This window comes from Rhinolophus ferrumequinum, chromosome 9 (assembly GCF_004115265.2).
Source record: "Rhinolophus ferrumequinum isolate MPI-CBG mRhiFer1 chromosome 9, mRhiFer1_v1.p, whole genome shotgun sequence".
Lineage (NCBI taxonomy): Eukaryota > Metazoa > Chordata > Mammalia > Chiroptera > Rhinolophidae > Rhinolophus > Rhinolophus ferrumequinum.
This window is the reverse complement of record NC_046292.1, coordinates 64,089,858-64,114,858: the sequence shown is the minus strand read 5'-3', so window position 1 is coordinate 64,114,858 and position 25,001 is coordinate 64,089,858. Positions and strand designations below refer to the sequence as shown.

At 39.4% G+C, this 25,001-nt stretch overlaps 1 protein-coding gene across 1 annotated transcript in view; it reads left to right on the top strand.

Annotated features, from left to right (window-relative positions):
• DDAH1 (dimethylarginine dimethylaminohydrolase 1) overlaps positions 1 to 25,001 on the top strand; it is a 142,675-nt gene that overhangs the window by 103,539 nt on the left and 14,135 nt on the right. Inside the window, 2 exon segments of the mRNA XM_033115449.1 lie at positions 3,445 to 3,518; positions 4,284 to 4,403. Of these exon segments, the coding sequence (XP_032971340.1) occupies positions 3,445 to 3,518; positions 4,284 to 4,403 (194 nt within the window).

Here is a 25,001-nt window from a genome sequence, read left to right as displayed (position 1 = left end):
GACTTGCGTGATTTTTCTGCTTTTGATCTAATTTGATGCATGTTGCTATAGTTCATTCATTTTCACTGCTACGTGGTATTTCGTGGTAAGAATAGGCCATGATGTATTTACTCATTTTCCTACTGATGTATATTTGTTTTCCAGTTTTTGTCCGTTATCTTCAATGTTGTTACGTACATTCTTATGTGTCTCTCCTGGAGACATGTATAAGAGTGTCTCTAAAGTAAAGAGTTAGAAATAGAATTTCAAATGAAAAACTCTTTTTTTTCCTTCCCTGAGATGACTATATTATTTTCTCCTGTAGTCTATGCATGTGGTTAATTACATTAATTGATTTTCTGATATTTGACCAGTCTTGCATCCCTGCGATGAAACCAAACTTGATCATGATATATTCCCTTTTTACTACAGTGTTGGGTTTAGTTTGCTAATATTTGGCTTAAGACTTTCAGTGGCCTATAATTTTTCTTTCTTGTTGTCCTTGTCTGGCTTTGGTAAAAGAGTTATGCTAACCTCATAAAATAAATTAGGGAATATTTCCTATGTTCGTGTTCTCTAGAGTCAGTAGTATTTGAATTGTACATTTCTTGAACTTTAATAGAACTTACCTATAAACAGTCCTTGTGGTCTGGTCCTTTCTTTGTGGGGAGATTTTAAACACATTTCGTTTCAATGATTATATGATTATTGAGGTTTTTCTGAGTAAGTTTTGGTGAGTTATGTTTTCCAATATTTTATCTATTTTATCTAAGTTTTCAAATGTTGGGTATAAAGTTATTCATATCTTCTAAATATCTGTTTAAGCTTTGCAGCAATTATAACTATGTCCCCTTTTTCATTCATAAAGTTTATTTGTGCCTTCTCTTTTTTCTTGCCAAAGAACTGTCAATTTTCTATATCTTTTCAAAGATCCAACTTTTGACTTTGTTGAACCTCTTTTATACATTTCCTCTCCTCTTCCTATTTCTACCTTTATTTCCTTCCTTCAAATTTCTTTGTTTTCATTCTATTCTTTTTTCACATTTCAAATTTGAATTTTGTTTCTTTAATTTTGAACCTTTCCCTATCTTATTGTAAACATTTAAAGTTATATAACTTTGCCTCCAAGTGCTTACTTTAGCTGAATCTTTCATGTTTTGAGACAAATATTTTATCATTACTTCTAAATGTTTTCTGGATTCCATTATGATTTATTCTTTGACTCATCAGTGTATAATAATATTTTTAAAAAAGCATATTGGTCATTATTGTAAGTTGCTGGGACAAAGACTCAAGCATGGAACCTAATCTTTTCTTATGAATTCTATTTGCAGTAGACCAAATACTTGATCAAATTTTCCTTTTTAGAATTCTAGCCGGTAAATGTAGATCCCTAATGAATAATGGATCTGTGCAATGATCATCAAAGGTTGTTAAAGCCTTTTTGTGAAAGCCTGAGGAGGAACTTCATAAAGGAGCAGTCAGACTGATCCCCCCCGAAGACACTGATCATGCTAGTGTCACTGAAAATGTGGCAGTCAGTCATGTGCTTCACGATGTGATACAATAGAAGCAGAGCCCGACCACTGAAGTAGTGCTATCAAAAAGAAGGAAAAAGTTGAACAAGAATCTAATTAAGCTTCTACATGAAACTATCAGTTTATCGAAAATATAAGAATAAAGGAGCAATGTAATGTTAGGTGATAACACAAGGAAGCGATCAGCCAAATCTATAATGTATGATGGTCAATAGGACAAATGTCCTGGTTTCTCCTCTAAACAAATAAGGTGAGGTAGGAAAAGAAAAAGAGGGTGAGTTAGTATAGAAGAATATGATTTCAAAGACATACATGTAACACAAAACAAGTTTTTTAGTGTTTCAATTCCAGCACTTTAGTTGTTTTTATCAGGAAGAACTTTTAGGGGATTTAATCCCCCATACTGCCTGAAATAGAAGTCCACAGAAGTCCAACTTACTTTTTAGAGAGACAAGCAGTTTATTTTTCTTTGTACTTTCCTATCTCACCTTAGCCTTTGAAAATGAAAATAGTGTGCAAGCCCCATTATAAATTTGTTTAAATTTGCATAACACATTAAATGTTTTTCTTAAGAATTATGTATGTATAAGTCTAACTTATAAATCTGTTTTTATCTTAATTAAGGATATTTAATTTTTTTTAATTGCAGCTAACCTTTTTTAATAAAGTAAGTCAACTTTTGTCCAGTAAAAGACTTTCTATAACTTGAGTTTTGATTTGTATGTATTGAGTTTTCTTAAGGGACAACGTGATCGTACCATTACCAAAAAAATGTCAGTCTGCCACCAAAGAGTCCTGTGTCTGCCAACAGCATAAGCCATTGGAACTTATTATAACATCATTTGACCTATATCATTTACCCCTTTTATAAGGACATTATGAAGATTAAAGTTGTAACATTTGTAAAATCTATCAAGCAGTCTTTTCTACATGGCTGCTCCTCTTATACTTTACCCTACTGTTCTAGGGCAAAAATATACTGACTTCTCTTTGAATGTTTTTCCCTCCTTTCATGTAGAATTCTTTTCCAAAGAATAAAAGGAGGATAGGAATCCCCACATTTTTTGTACTGCCTAATTCTATCCACTATAATTGTTAGTTTGCCTATAACTAAGAGACAATTTTTATTTAGTGTTTTGCCTTCTGAGAAGAAAAAAATGTAGAATTCCAGAAAAGCCAAATAAGAAGAAAGTTCTATCCTCCTAAACTTTAGTATATGTAGACAGGCATCTTTGATGTTTTGGGTTGAAATAAATGGCTATATAGTTTTAAAGAGAGCTCTCAGAGTCAGACCTGCAGACCAGTTAGCACTAACCTCGCCTTACCCAGATGGTTTGTTTCTGCGGCCCTTACATCATCGTTATAAGAAAAGGAATCCAACTTCATCAAGAATGTCTAGTACTGTTCTCTTACCGGAAAAAAAAAAAGGAAGCACCGCTAACTTATGATTGCTATTACTTAATTTCTGATGAGAGATTATTAATGCGTTTAATTCTATTATTTCCTAAATAAAAACTTCATCCTTTTATTGTGGTAAAATATCCATAGCATACAACTTACCATTTAACCATTTTTAAGTTCAGAGGCATTAATTCACATTGTTGTGCAGCCGTCACCACCATCCGTCTCCGGCACTTTTTCACCTTCCCAAACTGAAACTTCATACCCATTGAGCACTGACTCCCCCCCCTCAGTCCTCGGCAACCACCGGTCTACTTTCCACCTCTATGTGTTTGAAAAAGTTTATTTCTGAGGGCAATAGTTTGAAATCAGATTTGTTTAAAGAAAGCAGGGGTCAGAGTATAAATACAGTTTCCCTCTGTGGTAGGAAAGAACTGTGTGATGCTTTGAGGTCATTATTTATAGATAAAGAAATAGTGTGCCATCACTGGTATCACCCACTCACTATATTCCATGATTATTGTAGGCAGAGAATTTTTTGTGGGCCTTTCCAAAAGGACAAATCAACGAGGTGCTGAAATCTTGGCTGATACTTTTAAGGTAGGTATAAGATAATTTATGCCTGGCACAGAATAATTACTTAATGAATATTCATAGACCCATTGAATTGATAGGTCATGAAGAATGTCACCGGCTTTGCAAAATAACTCCTAATATTTGTATGTTTGCCAGAAGTTTCAGAAGCTATCAAATTCAAATGTCTCAATAAATAGGCTACCACAACAGCGACAAAGTTATCGAGGACCTCTGTTTTCTCCTAGTGTTTAATCATACCAACACAGATGTTTATGGCACAATGACTTAAAAAAAATATGGAGACCCAATTGGATTTTTCAGATCAGAATCAAGGATTACCTGTACCTGGCTGCCTACTATGTGCTGGAAACTCTTCTAGGTTTTGCACATACATACTCTCAAGTTCCCTGTACTCTATTGATCATTAGTAGGTTGGCTCACCAAACTGCTTAGGAAGGGATAGAACCCCCCTGAAGCTCTGTTCCCCATGAAGAAATGAGGCTCTAGTTTGCACAGGATGTTCAGACGCATCCTTCTCAAGCAGCCCACTCCATAGATCAACTGGCAAAGCTGTTGACGCAGTCACACATCTGGAAGAAGGCTCGGCACTTTCTTCTTAGAAGCAGTCTTCATTTAACAGGCAGGACCAAAACCTGCGGGTTCCAGTTTTTCTTTCAGATATTCAGGCCCCTGGCAGCCTCCAGAGGAGCAAGCATGTTTCAGGCAGGTTTACATGCCTTGTAGAATTCTTCTGTAAGGCCGAACTGCTTGTTTCTGTTGTATGCGTAGGACTATGCGGTCTCCACAGTCCCGGTGACCGATGCTTTGCATTTGAAGAGTTTCTGCAGCATGGCTGGGCCTAACCTGATCGCAATTGGATCCAGTGAAGCTGCGCAGAAGGCTCTCAAGGTAAAAAACTACGTATATATCAGGCACCTCCTAACTGCAACAAGCCATGCCTGCCACTGGGTCTTTCTAATTTTGTCTGCTAGGTGGCAGGCAGCAAGCAGGAGTGGCAGGGAGAAACCAGGCTGGTACTTGAGCTTTCTCTGACGTGCACTGTCACGAGTTCTCATTCCTCAGGAACCAGGAACACCTAAGTGCGGGATTCCCCGAAGAACCAGTCTTACCCACACACCAAATTTCCTAGAAGGGCTGTGATTCAGAATAATAAACCCCAAACTCATCACAGTTATGTGTGATGAGGGGGCCCCCAGTAGAGCTCCTTGTAATGTTTCTCTCTTCAAGTCAGGTGATTGGGACCCAAGGAGTCATTAGGAGATACAAAAGTCTTATCCTTTTGTATATCGGAAATATTTCATAACCGTCTTGTGGAACGCCATGATTCAGAAGTACAGGACTTTTAATGGTTGTAGCAGAACAGTCTGACTCACAGTCTGAATTTGGTGGCCTTTTCTGTATTTCCTTTAGAGAATGTGTTGTTCTGCTTCATCTGGAAGGCTTTGTCCACTACCAGCACACAAAAAAGATGGTGTCTTGAAAGAGAGAATCTGATGCATGGTGTCACTTAGAGGGTCTAGGAAGATTACTTTTCTCCGTAGTGTGGTGTCCATCTATGGCAGCTGGTTGGTCTGTCTGCACATGTCTAAAGTTGATAACAAGAGAAGGAGAGGGCTGAAGCTGGCTTATACAGTGCCTTTGTGTGAATTCGCAGAAAAAACACCTCCTCCGGGTAGACAAATTAGAAAAAGTAGCCCCATCTGCCATTCTGGGTAGACTAAGTCCCTAACTCAAATAGCCTGGTCCCTAACTCAACATATCCCTAACTCAGTAAGTCCCTCACTCAAATAGTCTGGAGAAACTAACACATAACAAAGTAAGAGATAATACAATATGGTTAACTAGCACTACATTACATGAAATAGCCCTGACTGCTATTCAGAAGGAGAGAAGGAAGTTCCTTGAGAGCTAAATATTGAGAGAAAGCTTCATGGAGAAAACTGGGGCTAGATGTGAGTCTTAAAGAATTTGGCAGGGTGAGATTCAGCGAGAGAATGTTCCAGGTGGAGACATGGTATAAGCAAAGATTGAGCAAAGTATGTACGTGAGATGTGAGCAAACTAGTCCAACTAATAAAGAGTTTTCTTATGAGCTCCTGGAGATGCACCTGGATCAAGCAGGTGGAGTCGGAAAAGGTAGGGACTTAAAAGTGTGGAAGAGAATGAGTTTATCTCCATGAAGCAAGAGCCTGGATATCCATGAGGCTCTGAGCAGAAGGGTCTGTATTGCTTCAGAGACGTTGGACCATCATTCCTTTTGCCCAAAAGAAAGGGGGGGTGGGAAAGGAAGAACCCTGCAGTCACAAAGGAGGACCACTGATGACCTAGAAACAGAAAGCCAAGGCTTTATAGTCCTCCTTCCTGTAGATTCATTCAAGTTAGTGTTAATAGTGATGCTTGCTCTATACTTGAAACCTTCTGTGTCAGAAGCCATAGATAATCCTCACTGACTAGAAAGAAAGGCATTTTTTGGAGATCGTACTTTCCATCAGCAAATGTGCTTCCTAAACCATGGGCCTGTGGAGTTGGCAGACGCCCACCCACCGTGTTCCTAGCATCAAAAAGGTCATCTTACCTCGCAGTGGAAACAGGAGGACAAACTGAACTGAAGAATAATGAGATCTCTGTGAGGGTCAGAACTAGGGGGGTTGGTGAAATTCAGATTTAGTGAACCAAAATGCTTACTTACTTGAGAACAGTTTGGGATCCTCTATTGGGACAAGCAACTAAATTGACAGTGGGATAAATCCTTCTACTCATTGGGAGATATAAATGCTAACAGAGGTAGGCAAGAAGACAAATGGATAGAGACCGATAAATCATTTGCAAGTAATGAGAGCACATCAGTTTTTTTCCGTTTCCCAGATGAAAATACTGAGATCTGATGAAATAAAGGATTTTGAATAGGATCTTACAGTTTCCAAAACAAATTTCTTAGGTCCTGATTCTCTTCTCCACAGTTGCCCACCCACACCACCCCACTCTCATTCTTTTCCTGTTGGGAAACCCTTCCTATTATTTTGTCATGAATTGGTTCTAGCTGAATATCCCCTTTCTCCTCCCTTCTCTCCAACTATTTCCCTCTTCCCATTTTTTGTGCTGGTATCCAGGATCTGACCTGGTATCTCAGGAAAGATGTGAGTTTGGTCCTAGATGTCTGTTTTTCCCTTGCAAATCTTGATGTCTAGTCTAGTCTCTGTAAAGAAACCTCTGGCCACTTGGGCATCTCTTTGAAGGGCATAGCATCTAAACAGAGGTGAATGGTGCCTTCCTGTGCCACGCATGAAAGCTTGATTACTTCCCACATTTGCCATTGCTTGCGGAGTACTTGCTTCCTTCAGAGTCTGAAAACCACTTCTTACGTATTTATGAAAAGTGGGGAGCCCAAGGGTTTCTTATTGCATTTAAAATACTTTGTAATGGCTTGCCATGTAGTCTTGGCTAATGAAGTGGGTTCTTATGGAGATAGTCATCATACCTGTCTAGGCTGTAGTAGATTTAATAGTGTGTGCATTGTATATTTCAGTGAAATCAGCCACCTAGGGAGACTTCAGCAACTCTCTGCTAAAAAGCTCAGAACAGATTTTTTTCAGAACACATTTAATACAGAGTACATTTAATACACATTTAACACAGTATATTTACTACAGGGAACGAAAAAAGAAAGATACATTATTACTGCCTTTTACTGTTGATATGGCCAACATACTGGAGGTTAGGTTGCCTGAAAAAAATTCTCAAAGATATCTAGCAAGTCATCTTAGAAAAATACTATTATCTAAGCAAAATTAGTCTTTAGAGCAACCAGCCTTTCTACAGTTTTTCTCCCACACTTTTCCATTATTCCTTTGATGCCCCTGGGCGACTTCCTCCTTCCTCCTGCCCCTCCAGCTATAAAAGAAAATCCTGTAAGGTTAATTCATTCATGCACAGGCGATAGACCTGCTAGGATCTTGCGGAATGAATCCTTGCCTTCTCAAAGACATGAGCACTCCAGGTGCTGCCCAGCGGGAACTGTTGCTCACAAGCATAATTTGAGCAAAAGTCAATCTCTAAAAAACATATACTCTTATTTCATTCGTTTAGAGTTAAACAAGAGACGAAACTATTCTGTGTTGTTAGCAGTCAGAATAGGGGTTACTTTGAGGAGGGAGGGAGTCGTGGTCCACAGGGCCACTTTGTATGTTCTACTTTAATTTTTTTTAAGTTTAGAAAAATGTGCATATACTATATTGTTGGAAGAGGGCTATGATTAACTTACAGAAGTAATTCTCCAATAGTAAGGTGTAACTCTCAAACCCCTGCTTTACCTTCTACATGATGCCTGTCTTTTCCACAGCCTAACCTATTTTTTTAAGAAAAACAAAAAGAAGACTGAAACTTTGTATGCCTTGACTAACATCTCCCCATTTCCCTCCCCCAGCCCTTGTACAACTTAAATATATACAATTTTTAATTGTTAATTACACCTCAACAAAGTCAGGGAGGGAAAAAAAATAATATGGTAAAGAGTGGATCTGCATCAAATCTCACCCGTTCTTTTTCTAGATCCATTCCAAAATCGACTTCCTTTGTAGGAACCTGGATTAATTACATGCTCTCTGTCACAGGAGGACCGATTGTAATTCCTGCCCTTGGGAGGGACTCACAGTAATGATTTTAAAACAATCTCCTTTGTAGCCTTCAGTCCTCCAGTGGATGGATGGGGAGAAGGGAAGAGGGGAGGAAGGAAGGACAAAGGAGGGAGTCATGGAAGTAAGGGGGTTGGGGAGTGACACCTAGCTAAAACTTTCCTGAAAGTAATCAGGGCAGGAAGCTACTAACCAACCAGAGCTTGGAGTTGGAGGGGCTGCAGTACTGACAAGTTGGGGGCTGTGCCATTTGCTGGCTGGGCAGCAAGAGGACCATTCTCACCTTCCTAATAACCCCATGCAGGAGACCTGTCATTTTCTCCTTTTGTTTAGTGGCCCTTCTTTTATTAATAATTCTATTCTTCTGTATCACAAGGAATTATTATTTAAAATACTTTTAATAGAAGTACTAAAAAGAGGTAGTAAGAAAAGAATCATGAGATCACCACTCCATTTTTTTTTCTGTCTTTGTCTTATAAATGGAGCTGAAATATAGTTAAGTGTAATTCCAGTAGACTTGTAATTTTAAATTAAAATGTTCATAATGCATTTTGATGGAACTGTCTTTTAGTTTTCTTATCTACTTCCAGAAATAACTAACTGCATTTGTAAGATTCCTTGAATGGGGATGTCGGCTGCTTTGCAGCTAATTTAAATTGCATAGCACACAGCATGTTTTTTCGTTTGAATGACTGTATAACAGAGGTCACTCAGTATTTCCTCTCGTTTTTGACTCAGCTTCAGCGTTGGTTTTTATGTCCAAAAATGTCCATGTTATTTTATAGATGGTCATATAAAAAATGAAGGTAGAAAAACCCTTAATGTGTTTTGATTTTGTATGTTTTTTTTATTGCCTGGAATTTCCTTTAATGATAACTGGAACAGCAATAGCAAAAACCAAAAAGATGGAATGAGAGCTAACTAGTATCAACAGGGTGAATGAAATAGAAAAATAAAGACTGAATTTTTAGTTGTTACTGTCACAGAGAATCATAGTGTACAGCCACAAGATTTCCCACGTTGGGTCTCTACTGTGAAAGGCATACGGACAATCCCATTGTAGGTTTAATTCAGTCTTATTACTGGTTGTCTGTTCCAGTTGTATTTATCAGATCCACAAAACAGTTAGTAAAAATAAAAAAACTAAAAATTACCATGTCTGAATTTAAAAATTAACATAAAATCAAATAGTCTTTGAGTTTGTAACAACTGTTTGTGCTCCTTTTCCTGGCTGCAGTTGCCTTATCTGACACTATTCCCCGCGCTGTATGCCAACAAGGCTGGGGTGGCCAAAATAAAATGCTTTGGCATAATAGGGCAATAAATAATCTGAAGCCGTGAGACCAAAACAGTCATGATGAATTTCAGCACTAGTCCCAAGGCAGGAAGAAGGCAAAATTGGCCAAGTAGGAGAAAGGGAATAATGTTATTTTTTTCTTTTGAGCTTACAAGAAAATGTCAGAGAAAAAAACAAGGAAGAAATTATATTCAAAGTGCTGTTCATTTTGTCCATTATATGATGGGATGTCAAAAAGTGTTCAACATACTCTAGCGGCAATTTAAGCATCTGTTGGGTGGCTGAGCAAATGGTTTTTTTCAGGGGCCTTTCAATCCAAGGCACTTGCTTAATACAAAAGAGAAAGTGTCTAGTGATCTGTAACTAGCGGTTCCTAGTGGGAGGTGTGGTTTAACATCACCTGAGGAACTACCTGTAAACACACTGCCCTGGGCCTCTCTCAGAAGATTCTGCTGTGCTGGGTCTGGAACTGAGCCCAGGCCTGCTCATGCTGTTAAAGCTCCACAGGTGATTCGGCTGCACAGACTAAGTAGAGAGCCTCCGCCTTCAAGTATTCCTGCAACTTCCAATCGCACCTGGTTTGGCATCCTGAATAATGTGCACAGGGAAGAAGCCCAGCACTGTGTAACATAGGTACAAAGTAACATATTCCAAACAGCAGGAAAAGTAGAGAAAGCTTCCCCATTCGAGCCATAAAAAGCTAGAAACTCCTGACCTTTTTGCTGCCTAGAGTTCAACATTGTATAAACTGAAAATTTATAAACTTAACCCTAAGTGGGTAAAAGCTTGAATGCCATCATTCAATCCATTTGGCACGCTAAAATTCCTTAAAATATTCCGAGTTACCAAAAATCATTAATGTTATCATTTTCTGAGAACAGGAAATTTCCATTGACTCATGTTTCCATATCCCTTCCCCCAACACACACACACACACACACACACACACACACACAGAAAACTCTAACAAGACCTGATCTTGATGTGTAAAGATCTGTGCCAAAGGGGAAAAAAAGGTTAAACATCATTCTGTTATTGGTATTAAAGAACTTACTTTCAAAAATAATCACATGTTGATTCTACTAAAGAAGCATAATTGTTTAGAGGACCAAAACGGCCAGGAGGACAAAGCAGATAACCTCAAATCCAGATTCGCAGGTTGTCTTTCTGGCTCTACCTGCAGCTCCCCTGTGTGGCCCTGGTCTCCTGTACTCAGTCTCGTCCTGAGAAAAACAAACTTGAATCAGCCTTACTAGGGAATGAGAGCTTCCTTCCTTCTCACCGGAAATTCCATGACATGCAGTCAGAAGTGAAAGACTGTGTCTTGGACCTGGGGGTGAACTTGGCAAAAAGTAGCAACCGTTTCATTATAAGGCACCAAGGATTGGTCCAGAGTAGGTGCTCTGTGGACACTTGACCACCGTAATATCCTCCTCTCAGTGGTTGTAAGTGATGGAAGACTGGTGCTTACCTGAGCACCTTCATGCCTGTTAGAGGATAGAAAACCACCAGTGCTCCAAACTAGTTCCATTTTTCTTCGAGGAGACTTCAATGGCATATATAACTATTAAAATGGATAGCTACCAAATGGCATCATTTTCTAATTCATACCTGAAACTCTGGTAGGAAAAAAAGGTAAGGTTTCCAAAAACCATTTATTACTGTCTCTTCTGCAAAAAGGACTTTTAAAAAGGCAGTTGAAAAGAGATCACAGTTGAGCTTGACGCCTGGGATTGTTGAGCACCATATAGCAATATATACTGAGCAGCAATTGTGTGAAAGATACTGTCCCAAGCACAGCCGACACTGAGATGGACTCAAGTCTTCTCCAGCTTAACTGGAGAAACAGGATGGGACAATAAATACTGTCACAGTGTAACACCAGGGAAATGCCAAAAAAACGGTACAGGGTCCTAGTAGAGGTGACAGAGGAGTTCTGAGGTCGGAGTGATCACAAGAGGCCGGAGTCAAAGTCTGAATGAACAGAAAGCCACAGACTGGCACAGAGGAGGGGTCATGACAAACAGGACAACCGGGAGAATAGCTGTTCTATAATCAAGGCAATGGCAGGAACAAGGGGCATGTGCCAGGAAAGAAAGAGAATTAGGGCTAAGATGTAAGTTTGGTCAGGTCCAAAGCCCAAAGAATTGGGGTTTGCTTTCCTTTTTTTTTTTAATTAAAGTTTATTGGGGTGACAATTGTTAATAAAGTTACATAGATTTCAGGTGTACAATTCTGTAACACATCGTCTATAAATCACATTGTGTGTTCACCGCCCAGAGTCAGTTCTCCTTCCATCAACATATGTTTGATCCCTCTTACCCTCATCTTCCACCCCCCACCCCCCTTACCCTCTGGTAACCACTAAACTATTGTCTGTGTCTATGAGTTTTTGTTTCTTCATTTGTTTGTCTTATTCTTTTGTTGTTTTCAGTTTTATATACCACATATCAGTGAAATCATATGGTTCTCGACTTTTTCTGTCTGACTTATGTCATTTAGCATTATACTCTCAAGATCCATCCATGTTGTCGCAAATGGTACTATTTCATCTTTTCTTATGGCAGAGTAGTATTCCACTGTATACCTATACCACATCTTCTTTATCCATTCATCTATCGAAGGACATTTTGGTTGTTTCCATGTCTTGGCCACCGTACACAAAGCTGCAATGAACACTGGAGCACATATGTCTTTACGGATAAATGTTTTCAGATTTTTTGGGTAGATATCCAGGAGAGGGATTGCTGGGTCATATGGTAATTCTATTCGTAATTCACACTGCCTTCCATAGCGGCTGCACCAGTCTGCATTCCCACCAACAGTGTATAAGGGTTCCTTTTTCTCCACAGCCTCTCCAACACTTGTTACTATTTGTCTTGTTGATGATAGCCTTTCTGACTGGGGTGAGGTGATATCTCATTGTGGTTTTTATTTGCATTTCTCTGATGATTAGTGATGTTGAGCAGTTTTTCATATGTCTATTGGCCATTTGTATGTCCTCTTTGGAGAAATGGCTATTCAGGTTCTCTGCCCATTTTTTAATTGGATTGTTTGGTTTTGTTGTTGTTGTTGACTTGTATGAGTTCCTTATATATTTCGGATATTAGCCCCTTATCAGAGGCGTAGTTTGCAAAAATCTTCTCCCATTCAGTTGGTTGCCTCTTTATCTTGTTGATGGTTTCTTTTGCTATGCAGAAGCTTTTTAGTTTGATATAGTCCCATTCATTTATTTTAGTTTTTACTTCCCTTGCTTTTGAGATCAAATTCATAAAATGCTCTTTGAACACAAGGTCCATAAGTTAGTACCTATGTTTTCTTCTATGCTTTTATTCTTTCAGGCCTTAGATCCATTTTGAGTTAATTTTGGTACACAGTAACAGATAGCAGTCTAGTTTCATTCTTTTGCACTGGCTTCCCAATTCTCCCAGCACCATTTGTCTTTTCTCCATTGAAGGTTTTTGGCTTTTTTGTTGAAAATTATCTGTCCGTATTTATGTGGGTTTATTTCTGGGTTCTCATGAATTTGGGTTTTCTTATGTGCAGACTATGGGCAGCCGCTCGGAGATTTTTTAGCAGAGGTGTAGAAGCTGAAGATGGTATTTTAGAAAGATCTCTCTGGTAGTATACCCGTAATGATTTAATAGGAAGAAAAATTAGGAGTAATAAAAATAGTTAGATACAATCATACAGTCCATAAATAACGGCAAGGAGGGTCTGGACTAAGAAAGTAGCCATGAAAATAGAAAAGGCCATGCAGAAGGTGAGGTCTATTTAGAGATGTAACAGAACATTGTGACTGATGGACCTGAAGGGGCAAGGGAGAAAAAGAGGAGGAGATCAACACTTCGACAGAGATTTATAGAACTCTTGTTCTGCAGCAGGCACTGTGCTTGGCCTTGCGGGACAATGATGAACAAAATGACTTCAGAAATGACTACCAGATCGGGTGCCTTTGGTGGAATTTTTGGAAAAGACTTCAAACTCTCCCCTGTCACCATGAACTCAGTTATTCTCATCTACACAGGAACAAACTATAGAAAATTGGTCAGAAAAAGTATGTTGCTGGATTTCACTGACCTAGATTCACATTTTGGGAACTGAGCTGTACTCAGACACATCCAGCTGACAGCAGCTCTGGTAGACATCCGATGTCTAAGCCTGTAAGACCCTAATGAGCTTGGCTCCCATTTCAGTTTCCATTGGCAGCAGTCACTGGCTCATCTGAATGTGGAGTCTCTGTCCTTTACCCTTTTCCATTTATTTTTTATTGTCTTTATCTAGTCACTCTCACACCAAAAAAAAAAAATCACTTTAACATTTGTATGCCCTTCATCTCCGGCAGTGTCCCGTTGTTTCTTGGCTCAACTAAGTTGGCGAAAGACTGCAAAAAAAGACAAGATGATTTCTGCCTCACGGGCTGAAATTGTACATCACCACATGACCAATGCGACACTCTGGGCCATGCCAACACCAACACCCATGATGTTGAAAGGATTAGGAAATGTGTCAGTTGAGCTGGAGGGAGGATGGTTGAGTTTTGAGTTACTGTTTCTCCATGGAAATCACATGTATTAAATGCCTTCGGGGTTGATGAGTATCCTATTGCTGGCCTGAATGCTAATAATGCATATGGCAAAACGAAGATACTAAATTAGAAGTGACATTTTCACTGTGAATTATTCTCCAGTCGCTAGGGAAAACATCCACACTATCTGATATAATATGAGGCTTGGACCATCCTTAGAAATAATGGCATGTAAGAGAAACAAATTAAAAATAAATTTGCCACCACTTTCCTACAAAACCATTCTGCTAGTATTACCCTGCTGTTAATAACCGCTTACTATTTCTCCTTGTTTTCATCTTTCAAAATGTCACAGGAATCCAGCAATCTTTAAGAATATTTCTAAATCTATTTTTCTTTTATGGTCACTGGATACTGTGGTTAGGGCCCATGTTACTCAAACACTATCTGTCTACAAATGTAAAAGTCAGCTTTGGAGATAGGTCACAACAGCCGTTCCCTTTTCTCTCTCTCTGAAGTGGGACCAAGTTCTAAGCTGTGATCACATATCCAAAGGTGACTCATGGTACAGAGTTTCTTAAAAAAACATTTAGAAGTTAGATGAAAGATGTTGATTTTATTACATTTTGTGCCTTTTCTAGTCATTCATTTCTTTTTCCATACACACCTTGGCAAGTGATAAGAGCTCAATATAGGTTAGCCTCCAGTAGTTGTAATGTCAATAGCAGTAATTAACACCTTTAAGATCATGTTAATTTAATTTGAAAAGTCTTAAGTGGTTTTCAAACTTTACCGCACCCAACAATCACGTAGAGTGCACATTTGAAATGGACATGACATTCCTGGGGTTCCCCATGAGAAATTCCGGTTCAGGAAGACTGGGAGCGAACCCAGGAGCCCCTGCATGATTCAGAGGCAAGTGATCCACAACCCACACTGTGAGAAACACAGGCTCTGTCTGGAATTCACCAGACATCAGTTCCTACACTAGCATTTGAGGGCAGGGGAGACGATTCATTCCCAAAGTAAATTGTTATATCTTTGAATAGAAAATGCCACTTACTATCATTCAGAATATCATATTGAGTAAAATAATTGGCACTTCAGAGAAAGAGCTCTCAAGTGAAGGAAAACTATGCAGAACTCCACAAGATTGTTGAAATACAAATGCTTACGCAAAGCTAATTTTTCTCTCAAATGTTGTGTCTTTTGAGGGAAATGCTTACAGGATAAAAGATACTGGTCACACATGTAGTGCCTTTCTCACTGTTGCTAGCGTTTGTGTATTAAAATAGAGGGTACCTGCAGTGAGCGCTCCTTGCTCTCATTCCCATTAGGTTTCCCATTAGGTGCACAGGCCCTCGAACTTGAATAGAAAAGTCTGCGCTCCTTCCCAGCTTGAAAACAAACATGATGCTAAATTCTTCAAGTAGGAATAGTGGAAGGAGGAGGGAAGCCCCAGTCTCCATGTGGATAAGATGTTTGTCTGTTCCCATCCCTGACCTTGTTACAGAAAATTTGAGAAGGGCCTCCGGAGAGCAACCAAAGCTGATTAAAGTTGGAGATTGAGGGGCCAGTATTGATTGCACAGAAGGATGTGGCACAAGCGCAGATTGACAGCTCTTTGCTCTTCACTGAAGGTTAAGCTCTGAATGAGTGTGTCTTATAGGTGATTGCTTCCGATTTTAGGAGGATTTTAAGAGTTATTGAAACGCACTGTGAAGAAATCATTCATCCATTCAACATTGAACAAAAAAATGGATCGAGAGTCTACCACATGCCACGCTTTGCTGCAAGGCGCCAAACCAAGGGCCAGTGCTGTTACTGTGCCTCCCCGGAAGCTTTTCAATAATCGTCTTCTGGGGTGACTTGGATACCTGGACTCGACTGAATTCAAACAGTATGTCAATTGCCTACATGGGCAGAGGTCAAAATACGTATAGTGGGAATACAAAAAAAATGTTACTCTCTGGATCAATTGATGACAGTCAGCCAGTTGCCTTCTCCTCCAACTTCCATTTCAACTTCCCTTCTTTATGGATTGAACCTTGAGTATTAAGTCAGCAACAGTGCCCCTTGGAATAACGTCCACATTTCTCAGCTTCCTTTGTACTAGGTATAACAATAAGACTAATTATTACCCGATGAGATGAAAGTAGAAGTGCTGGGTATGAAATCCAGGCATCCTGGATTGGAAAGGGAGGAATTGTGCCCTTCTCCCCTTCCTGAATCTTGCTGCTTCAAAAAAAAGATGTAATGGTTGGAGCACCAACAGCTATTTTATATCGTGAGGACAAATGGCTGTATTCCAGGTAGAGCAGAGCAAAAGCTAGAGGGCGTCTGGATCCCCAATGACTGTCAAGTCTCTACACTACACTATGACCTCAAAACTCTTTTCACCTGAGAAACAAAATTTTTCAGGTCACTTTGAGGGGCCCTAGAGGCACCACGAATATCTTACTGAAACACTAAGGGTCCTGTGAATCACAAAAGGAACCTCTGGCCGGGAGCCTCAGCCCTGGAGTTAGGGGTAGAATTAGCTTCTCCCCAGCTATGTGGGCTGCACAGGAAGGTGTGGGGATACAAATGAAAATTGGGGTAGTTACTGAGAAAGCAGGGAATTGATGTGGGGAGGCAGACACTTGGAGGAGCTAACCCTCAATTCCTTTTAGGGGAAAAACTGTCTTTGTTTAGGAAAATACAAGTCTTTTATTATGAAAACTGACACACTTGGAGGCTTGGGGACAATACAGCAGGAGACGGTACAGCCAAAGAGAAAGCAAAAGTGTCCTTTGTTAGAAGCAATAGGAATGGAGAGATAGAGAAAGATGAGAGAAAAGGGAGTGGGGAGAGGTCTGAACCACAAAGCAGAGTTGTCAAGTCTTTGAAGAACACCAGCATTTAGTATTCTATTTTAAGTGTTTATATTACTGCACTACTCCAACCTGCCAAACTTGAGAAAAATCTATTACCCTATGAGAATAGGGGTTTTTTTTGAGGTAGAGAAAGACGGATGTTGACAGGGTTTCAGAGGAATAGCACCTGTGAAACAATTGTGTCTCCAAATGGATCTAATTCAGTGGAAGTGGGGCCAGAGATAACAGGAAAATACAAACTACCACTTTTCCTGCTCCCACCTTCTACCGCCAAAATTGGTAGAAATTATGGAGAGGGCACAGACGGTGGTCCTCAATCCTGCCTACATATTAGAGTCACCTAGGGGGCATTTAAAAAAGAAATACTGATGTTTTGCCCCCACTCCAGATCAAGTAAATAAAAAATCTCTATGGTTGGGGCCTAGAAATCTGTGTTTTTTTTAAAAGCTCCCCAGATGCTTCTAACATATAGCCAAGGTTGAGAACCACTGGCCTAGGACATTCCACACGTCAAAGAAGCTCTTTAGATCTTGAGGAGAAGAGAGATTCCTTGACTTGGGAGAGAGGGAGGGCACTGAGGAGCAGCTGGCATTGTTCCTCCTGGTCCCTCTCAATTCTCTCCACCAAACCAAGACCTCTAGAAGACACCCGGAGTGAGTCACGAGACCGGGGTTAGTCCTCACGTTGCAGTTCCCTACCTTTGTGTGATTTCAGGTTAATCGCTTCATTTTTCATCTCTCTGAGCTTCTGCAAAAGAGAAGTGGGCTTCCAAATCCCTGTCCAGTTCTCAAAAATTCATAATTTTCTATAAAATGACATCACTTTCCCTGGGGCTCAGAGTACCTTATCAACAGTCACTGTCTGCCAGTAACAAAGACCGCGTCCAGACAGAAACCAAGGTTTCTCCTCCCCATTCCAGAAATGTGAAACTTGAAACGCAGAGAACCCAGTTAACTTCCCACACAGGAGGAAGTAAGGTGGGAATGGCTGCTTTCTCCGTTAGCTATGGTTTGGTTGTGGTCATTTCTGAGGATTTTGGTGTCTTGTAAAAGGGAACAACAGCTGTTTTCTTAATTAAACACTAATGCATTTCTTTTTAAGGATCTTATTAATTTGGAGGAAGAATACAAGAGTAATCAGTATACTTATTGGGAAGTTTTATTTCTTTATCTTTCTTTTCCTGTTTTTCCTATTTCCTGTAAGTGTCTGCTCTTCTCCTAAAATATGAATAGATTTTATGGCTTTCTCCTAAAGACAGTGGTTCTCAACCATAGGCAACTCTGGGGCATTTTGCGATGTTTGGAGATATTTTTGTCACAATGTTGGGGGTGGGGGATTGGATGCTACTGGCAGGTAGTGGGTAGAGACCAGGGGTGCTGCTAAACAGCCTACAATGCACAGGACAGCCTCACAACAAAGAATCACTTGGCCCAAAATGTCAATATTGCTGAGGTTAAGAAACGCCATCCTAAAATATGAAGGAGATCTGTCAACCCAGCTTTACAGAAATTTTAGTTTCTGAGCTTATTCAGTTTCTGGTGCTTCTCTCCCTGACACATTTAGGGACAGCAGTGACTCTCCTGAACATCAAGTAGTGCATGCCAGCCAGACTGTTTTTCAGTAGCAGGGCATTAAGTAGCTAGATACAGCCCCAATATTTGTTAAATTTTGTATGACCTTATTTTCAGGCATTGGAACTACCGTGTTTCCCTGAAAATAAGATCTAGCCAGACCATCAGCTCTAATGCATCTTTTGGAGCAAGAATTAATATAAGACCTCGTATTATATTGTATTATATTATATTAGACCTGGTCTTATATTATGGTAAAATAAGACCGGGTCTTACATTAATTTTTGCTCCAAAAGACGCATTAGAGCTGATGGTCCGGCTAGGTCTTATTTTCAGGGAAACAGGATTTAGGTACATGGGCAAAAATGTAATAAATGTGAGACAATCACAGAAATTGAGTAACAAGACCACATGTAACTGCTTTAATGACTGCAAAGCCTACCAGACTTTGAGAGAAATGGAGTTTGGGCCCTCTGAATTGGGGTTTTCAGGCTCCTTCACTAACAAATTCAGTGTGGGGGGAGGGGTGAAGTTTTGTTTTGAGCGTATACAGGTATAAAAAAAAGACCTGAAGAAGCCATACCCATAGGGAAAAGGAGAAGAGATAAGAGAAAGATTGAACAGAAAGATCGAACAATAAAATTCACAAATTTTAAATGTACAATTCAGTGCGTTTTGACAAATATATTCAGTTGCAGTAAGTCTAACAGAACTTTAACTTTTCATACTTGCATCTTTTACATGAAGCTTGTAATTTTGTTTATAATTTATATTGTTGTTTATAATTAAAACACATGCTTTTAGAAGAACTGGTTGAAATTGTATAATCAGACCTCACTTCATTTTGTAACAGCAGCTTACAAAGATACATAAATTATAGCAAACTACCATAACCAGAAATAAAAGGGAAAGACGATGTAAACGGGGAAACAATGATTTGAATGGGAGCCAAGTGTAAGAATGCAGACCATGGATTCTCATTTCCTTGTTTACCCAGAGGACAATCAGACTTGAAGCTTCCAGTCAGTCAATGTGTAAAGGGAAACCCAGTAATCTTCTCTTGTGTGTTGGAGAACTTGAATGAATTTAGTCTCCTATTTAGCAAATCCAGTGTACCATCATTCCTCCCAAGAGGTCATGATACCATCAGTGTATTTCATAAACTTACTGAAGGTTCGTCCCCAAATATTGTCTGCCCATGAGGAAGCAAAAGATACGAGAGCCAAATTTAAAGTAAAGTGATCCATGGCATTAACAGAGGGTGGAGGGCAACTTAAAGTAACTTCCTAGGTACGGCCAACAGATGCTGAAATCCAGGAACCAAGTATTGTAAAACCATGAAGTCTGTGTAGGTCAGTGGTTTGCTGGAGCCAGCTCCCACCAGCTGATGAGGGCCAATTGTTACACTTTCAGGAATTTTGCCAGCTGATTGTTAAACACAGCCATTATTAAACTTTCAATTATATAAACTTACAGTTAAATAAATTATGCCAAAAACAAAGGTAATAAATAATTAAAACTCATTGCTTCCTAATTATTTACATTTTACCATTAGCTGTGCTCTTCAGGTTATTTACGTCTGTTGTGTTTTGTAAGCTAGTAATATTACATAATGGTAAGCCATTGCACATCTCTTCCCAACTCCATATTCAGAATGTCACATTGGTAACTTGAAATTGGGCACAATGGGAGTGTTTACATTATAGAATCAGCAAATGTTACAAAACAGGACTTGATTTATAATTTTATTGATCAACTAGACATAAGAAACTGATGGAGAAAATTTTAATCCTGCAGATTAAATTTAAGTCATGTGTGGATCCATTACACTGAGGAGAAAAATGAGGAAATAGTCTTCCAGTATTCAAAAACTATTATGCTGAATTCACTCACATCGTTGCCAAACAAGTGAAGTTGCAATATATATCTTCATTGTTTCCTTTGTCTCATTAGTGTAAACAAAAATATCAACCAACAGCCATGTTGGAGCTACACTGATTATCAACTGCAGGTTGGCCTCAGATACATGAGCTTTGAGAAAACAAAAGCATTCTGTGGGAATCAATTAGCAATATGAAATTTACAGTCAAGAGTACTGAACATTTTATTATTATTTATAAATTGTATGCTACCCATCCTTTATATCAGTAAGTTTTATAATAAACTTAGGTGGGTATATACACATATAATTTCCTCCACATTTACCAGCACACTCCTGCCTGAAATGGAAGATCTCAGGGCACTGAGCCCGTGCTGAAAACTTTCTTAGCCACCTAGGCTGAGTACAGTTAAATAGAATGCTATAATTGGAGGTCCCAGTGACATTTTTCTCCATCCTGTTCCAGAAAAAAAAAAAAAGAATGCTCTTGTGTGAGTATAGACTCTTCCCTAACCCTTTCACATTCAACCCTTCCACAAATGGAAAAGTAGGCTGGATGGAGGATTTTGAATGACTCAATGTAAAGCAATCACAATTATTTCAAAAAAAACTTTTTTTAGTGCATGCCGTACTGATGAGATAACCAAGAAATCATTTGTTCATGTGGAGAATAAGCATTAGTCCACCAGTGATTGGGTCAGAGTGAATAGGGCTGGCCCTGGACATCATTGTAAAGTGTGTGTGTTTGGCCATTTCTGGCCTCTCACCTTGGAGCCTGCCCCTCTGCTGCTCAAGAAACAAGAGTGCCTTGTCACCCTCTGTCTTTTTCTATTCTCAAAGACTCTGCTCCTCTTTTATCTACTTAAAGAATATAATAGCTAACTTTGAGGAAACCAACCCATGCAGTCCAGCAGCAAACTCAGATGGCTTCAGGGGCCAGGTCTTCTCTATCTAAAATGCATTCAAAGTCAAACTTTTAAAAATATATGGTCAAATAAATTATATCTACAGGAAAAATTCGCCCACAGGCTGCCAGTTCATGAGCTCAGAGTCTAGTCTTTCAAGGGACATTGGCAACGTGGTAGTTTGATATGACAGAAAAAGGTAGACATTTGGAGTCTGATGTACCTGAACCCGAATTCTGGATTGACTGCCTTAACATGTGATCGTGAACAAATTACTGAATTTCTCTGAACATGGGTTTTCTCATCTGTAAAAATGAATGAATGAGACGTGAATGAAGAATAGATGAACCATAAATAAATAGAAACTAGCTCAATGAATGCTCCAGCTGTTTCTTGCTCTCAAATGACCCAAGAGAACCTGAAAGATTAAGCCCCCAATACCCAGAATTAATTTTTGAGTGATTTTTAGGGTGCTAAATTTATGGTACAGATATCTGAGGAAGCATAACTGGGGCATGACTTCAATAGCCAAATAGGCAGCTGTCTACTGTTTTACATACCAAACGTGAGAATAAGAAGACTGTGGGAGATTTGCTTCTGCCACAGAACTCGTCTTAGAGAATGCATAGGCTGGACTAAGAAGGAAGGGTAGGATCCCAGATTTTGCATTTTGGAAGGGATGGTTTTGTCTGAATGTCTCTCATCTCCATCCCTAAAATCAGAAACTTAGGGCTGTGACTCACCCAGAAAATCTCCCTTGTTCCTCCTGCCTATGCCCTGCTCCCTAGCCCTCCACAGAGCTCAGGATGGTCCTCCGAGAGTGTGGAAGGTTCTCCCAGCTTTTCACAGAAACCATGGTTTTTGAGGGTCCCTTCCAGAAATGGTTTGTGTGATTTATGGTTGTTGTTGGAGTAGCAGAAATCTTCTTCCATATATTCATGTAAGTGGTATACTGAGCAAAAGCAGCCGCTCCAAATATGAGAGAGAATTTGTGGAGGAGATGGCAGCTAGCTTTGAAGGGAATATTTGGCATTGAAAGTATGTCCAGATTTAACTCAAAAGAATCATGTAACCTCATTCTTAGAATCTTACAGCCCATTAATTTAGACAGGGTGTTTAAAAGACAACCTTTCTCCAGTTCTCTTCATTTTGACCTGATCCACAGAAAGACTATGAAAAATGAAAACATGATATCAATTCTAGAATTTTTCCGTAGCTATATTGATTCAGCCTTAAAAGGACTGCCCAGGCCTGATGCCTCCTCTGTTGCCAGGCTCTCAATAAACTCTTGATGGATCAGTAAATAAATGAATGAATGATATTGGATATCCATTAGCAATGAAATAGTGCTTGATCATATATTGTATGTCTCAATCGAATCTATGATCAGTTGCATTTAATATCATCTCAGTTTTGATATGTTGAGAGGATACATACGTGTATGTCGTAACGATCAATTATGAGCAAGCCAAAAAATGTGCTCTGAATATTTCCTAAATATTCTAAATATCTTCTATGCACCTTTGCTTCGGTATTTGACCAATAAGTCTTAAATTGTTCTGTGAAAGAACATAGCCCAGGATTTTTTCTTTTCTTTTTTTTTTAACAATTAATGTAACACAAAGAAACCATGAGTAACAAGTGAGAGAATGGAGCTTTCCAGTCCTTTGGATGAGAAAATTCCCAGAAATGTTGGGAACTGCCGGAAATGCCTGGTTGTTAATACAACGAGCCATGTAAATCCTCTTGGGCTGAAAGCCAGACATTTCCCACTCTGCTTTGTGACAGCTCCACTCTGGGAAGCGAGGCCAGTTTCTCCAAACCAGCAGCTGTGTAACAGACCATGAAAGGGCCAAGATGATGCTACTCAGAGCGATTTCCTCTCTCCGGCATGCTCCCCATTAAGGAGCTGTCTATGGCAGAAGTGAGGTCGGCGTTCTTTTTCCTGCTAACATATGTACCTTCACATGCTTGTCCTGCCTTAACCCTTTTGCCGTGAGGATTGGCTATCTCCAAATGAATATTTCCATAAATTTTTATACATAAAAATAATGTCATTTATACATAAAGCAGCTCAAATTATTATTATTAAATGCATAAAATAGTCAAAATGTCAACTTTTTGGTTTTTGTGGATTTCTGACACATTTTCGGGAAAATATTTTGAAATCAATTAATGCAGCGAAAGAATTAAATTGTAGATTATCGTCTCCTGACGGCAGAGCCTAACTAAATTACCTTTGCATCTCTTTCCTTTTTCCCACCTTTCACGGCCATGGTGCATAGCCCAAAGGGGAACCTCCCTAAAGGACTGTTGAATTGAACCAAACACCAATTACATCCAATCCCAGTAATGATTATTACACAAAATGGAATGATTCCTTTGAGAAATGACAAAAGTCAGAAAAGGCATTTAGAGGAGCATCTTGATTTCTCAATTCTTCCCCCAAAGCCCTGTAGAATTCCTGTATATTATCCAGAGTCTGGGGTCTCTGGGGAATTTGTGGCGCCTGAGGATGGTTTAGGGCTTTCTCCTTTCGGTTCTGGCTTGGGCACAGTGAGAAGACAGAAGTACAATCCCTGTGGTTTAAAGAACACTGATTTACACAGAGCTCTGGAGCAATACACCGCCTACATCCTTTTTTAGGAAGAAATGTTGGAACCTGGAACTAAAGGGTCCAATAGCCACATTCTCAGGATATTTGAAATGATGCTCATCCTTTAACAAAGGCTTCTGGATATCCACAAAGCGGAAACAAAGCCTGTTCCTCCACTTCGCTCCGGCTCCTTCCTTGGGAGCCTGAGCTCTCTGAGGTGATGCCCTGCCAGGCAAGCAGTGGGCGTTCCAACAGGGGAAAGATGTTAGAGAACCATGCTGAATCTTTTTCTGTGTGTTCCCCCCTGAATGGCGAGCACCCTGTATTGTATATACACATTATCTCCTGAACCAAGCTATAAATAAATGGCAAGCTGTCTTTTTCAGACAATAACAACATATACTTGAGAAGAAAACAATCTCTCTGACAGGAAAAAGAGAAACCTGTTCTTTGTCCCAAAAGACAGAAACTGTGTTTAGAATAAGCACCTTTAGCTTTTTGATGGGAAAAAAAACTTTTTTGTTTATTATCTAGTTACCACTTCCTAAAACCTGTTTTGTTTTGTTTTTTAGAAAGGCTATGCCTGACATAGCTTTTGTATTTTTTTTCTTTTCACAGTTAAGCAGAACCAGTCACTGTTCCAAATGGGGCCTGTTCTATTATTAAAAGTCATTTCTTTTGGCACATTTTCTAACCTGTCTTAAAATGATAACCCTGTGGCCTTGATAAATTAATTGAAAATTTTCTCCATACGTGCTTTGGTGGTTTTGTTAAGTCATTTATGTTAAGAATAACTCTCAGTAGAATTTATCAGTGAATTACTTTATGTATTCCCAGCATTTAATTATTTCCCCACTAAGGATATTATAATTCCTTTCCTCACAGTAATGAAAAAAATGAAACTAGTCTCAAAAAAATGCTAGGTTGGGAGTCTGTATGTTACCGCTGTTGAGTCGGTTCCGACTCCTGCGACCCTATGAATGAGCGATGTCCACCATGTGCTGTCCTCACAGCCCTGCTCAGACTCACGTCTATGGCTTCTGTTATGGAATCAATCCATCTCATGTCTGGTCTTCCTCTTTTCTTGCTGCCTTCTGTTTTTCTCAGCATGATTGTTTTTTTCCAAAGAACCCTGCCTTCTCATGATGTGCTTGAAGGACAGCTTCAGTTTTGTCATTTTTTACTTCAGCGACCGTTGCAGGCT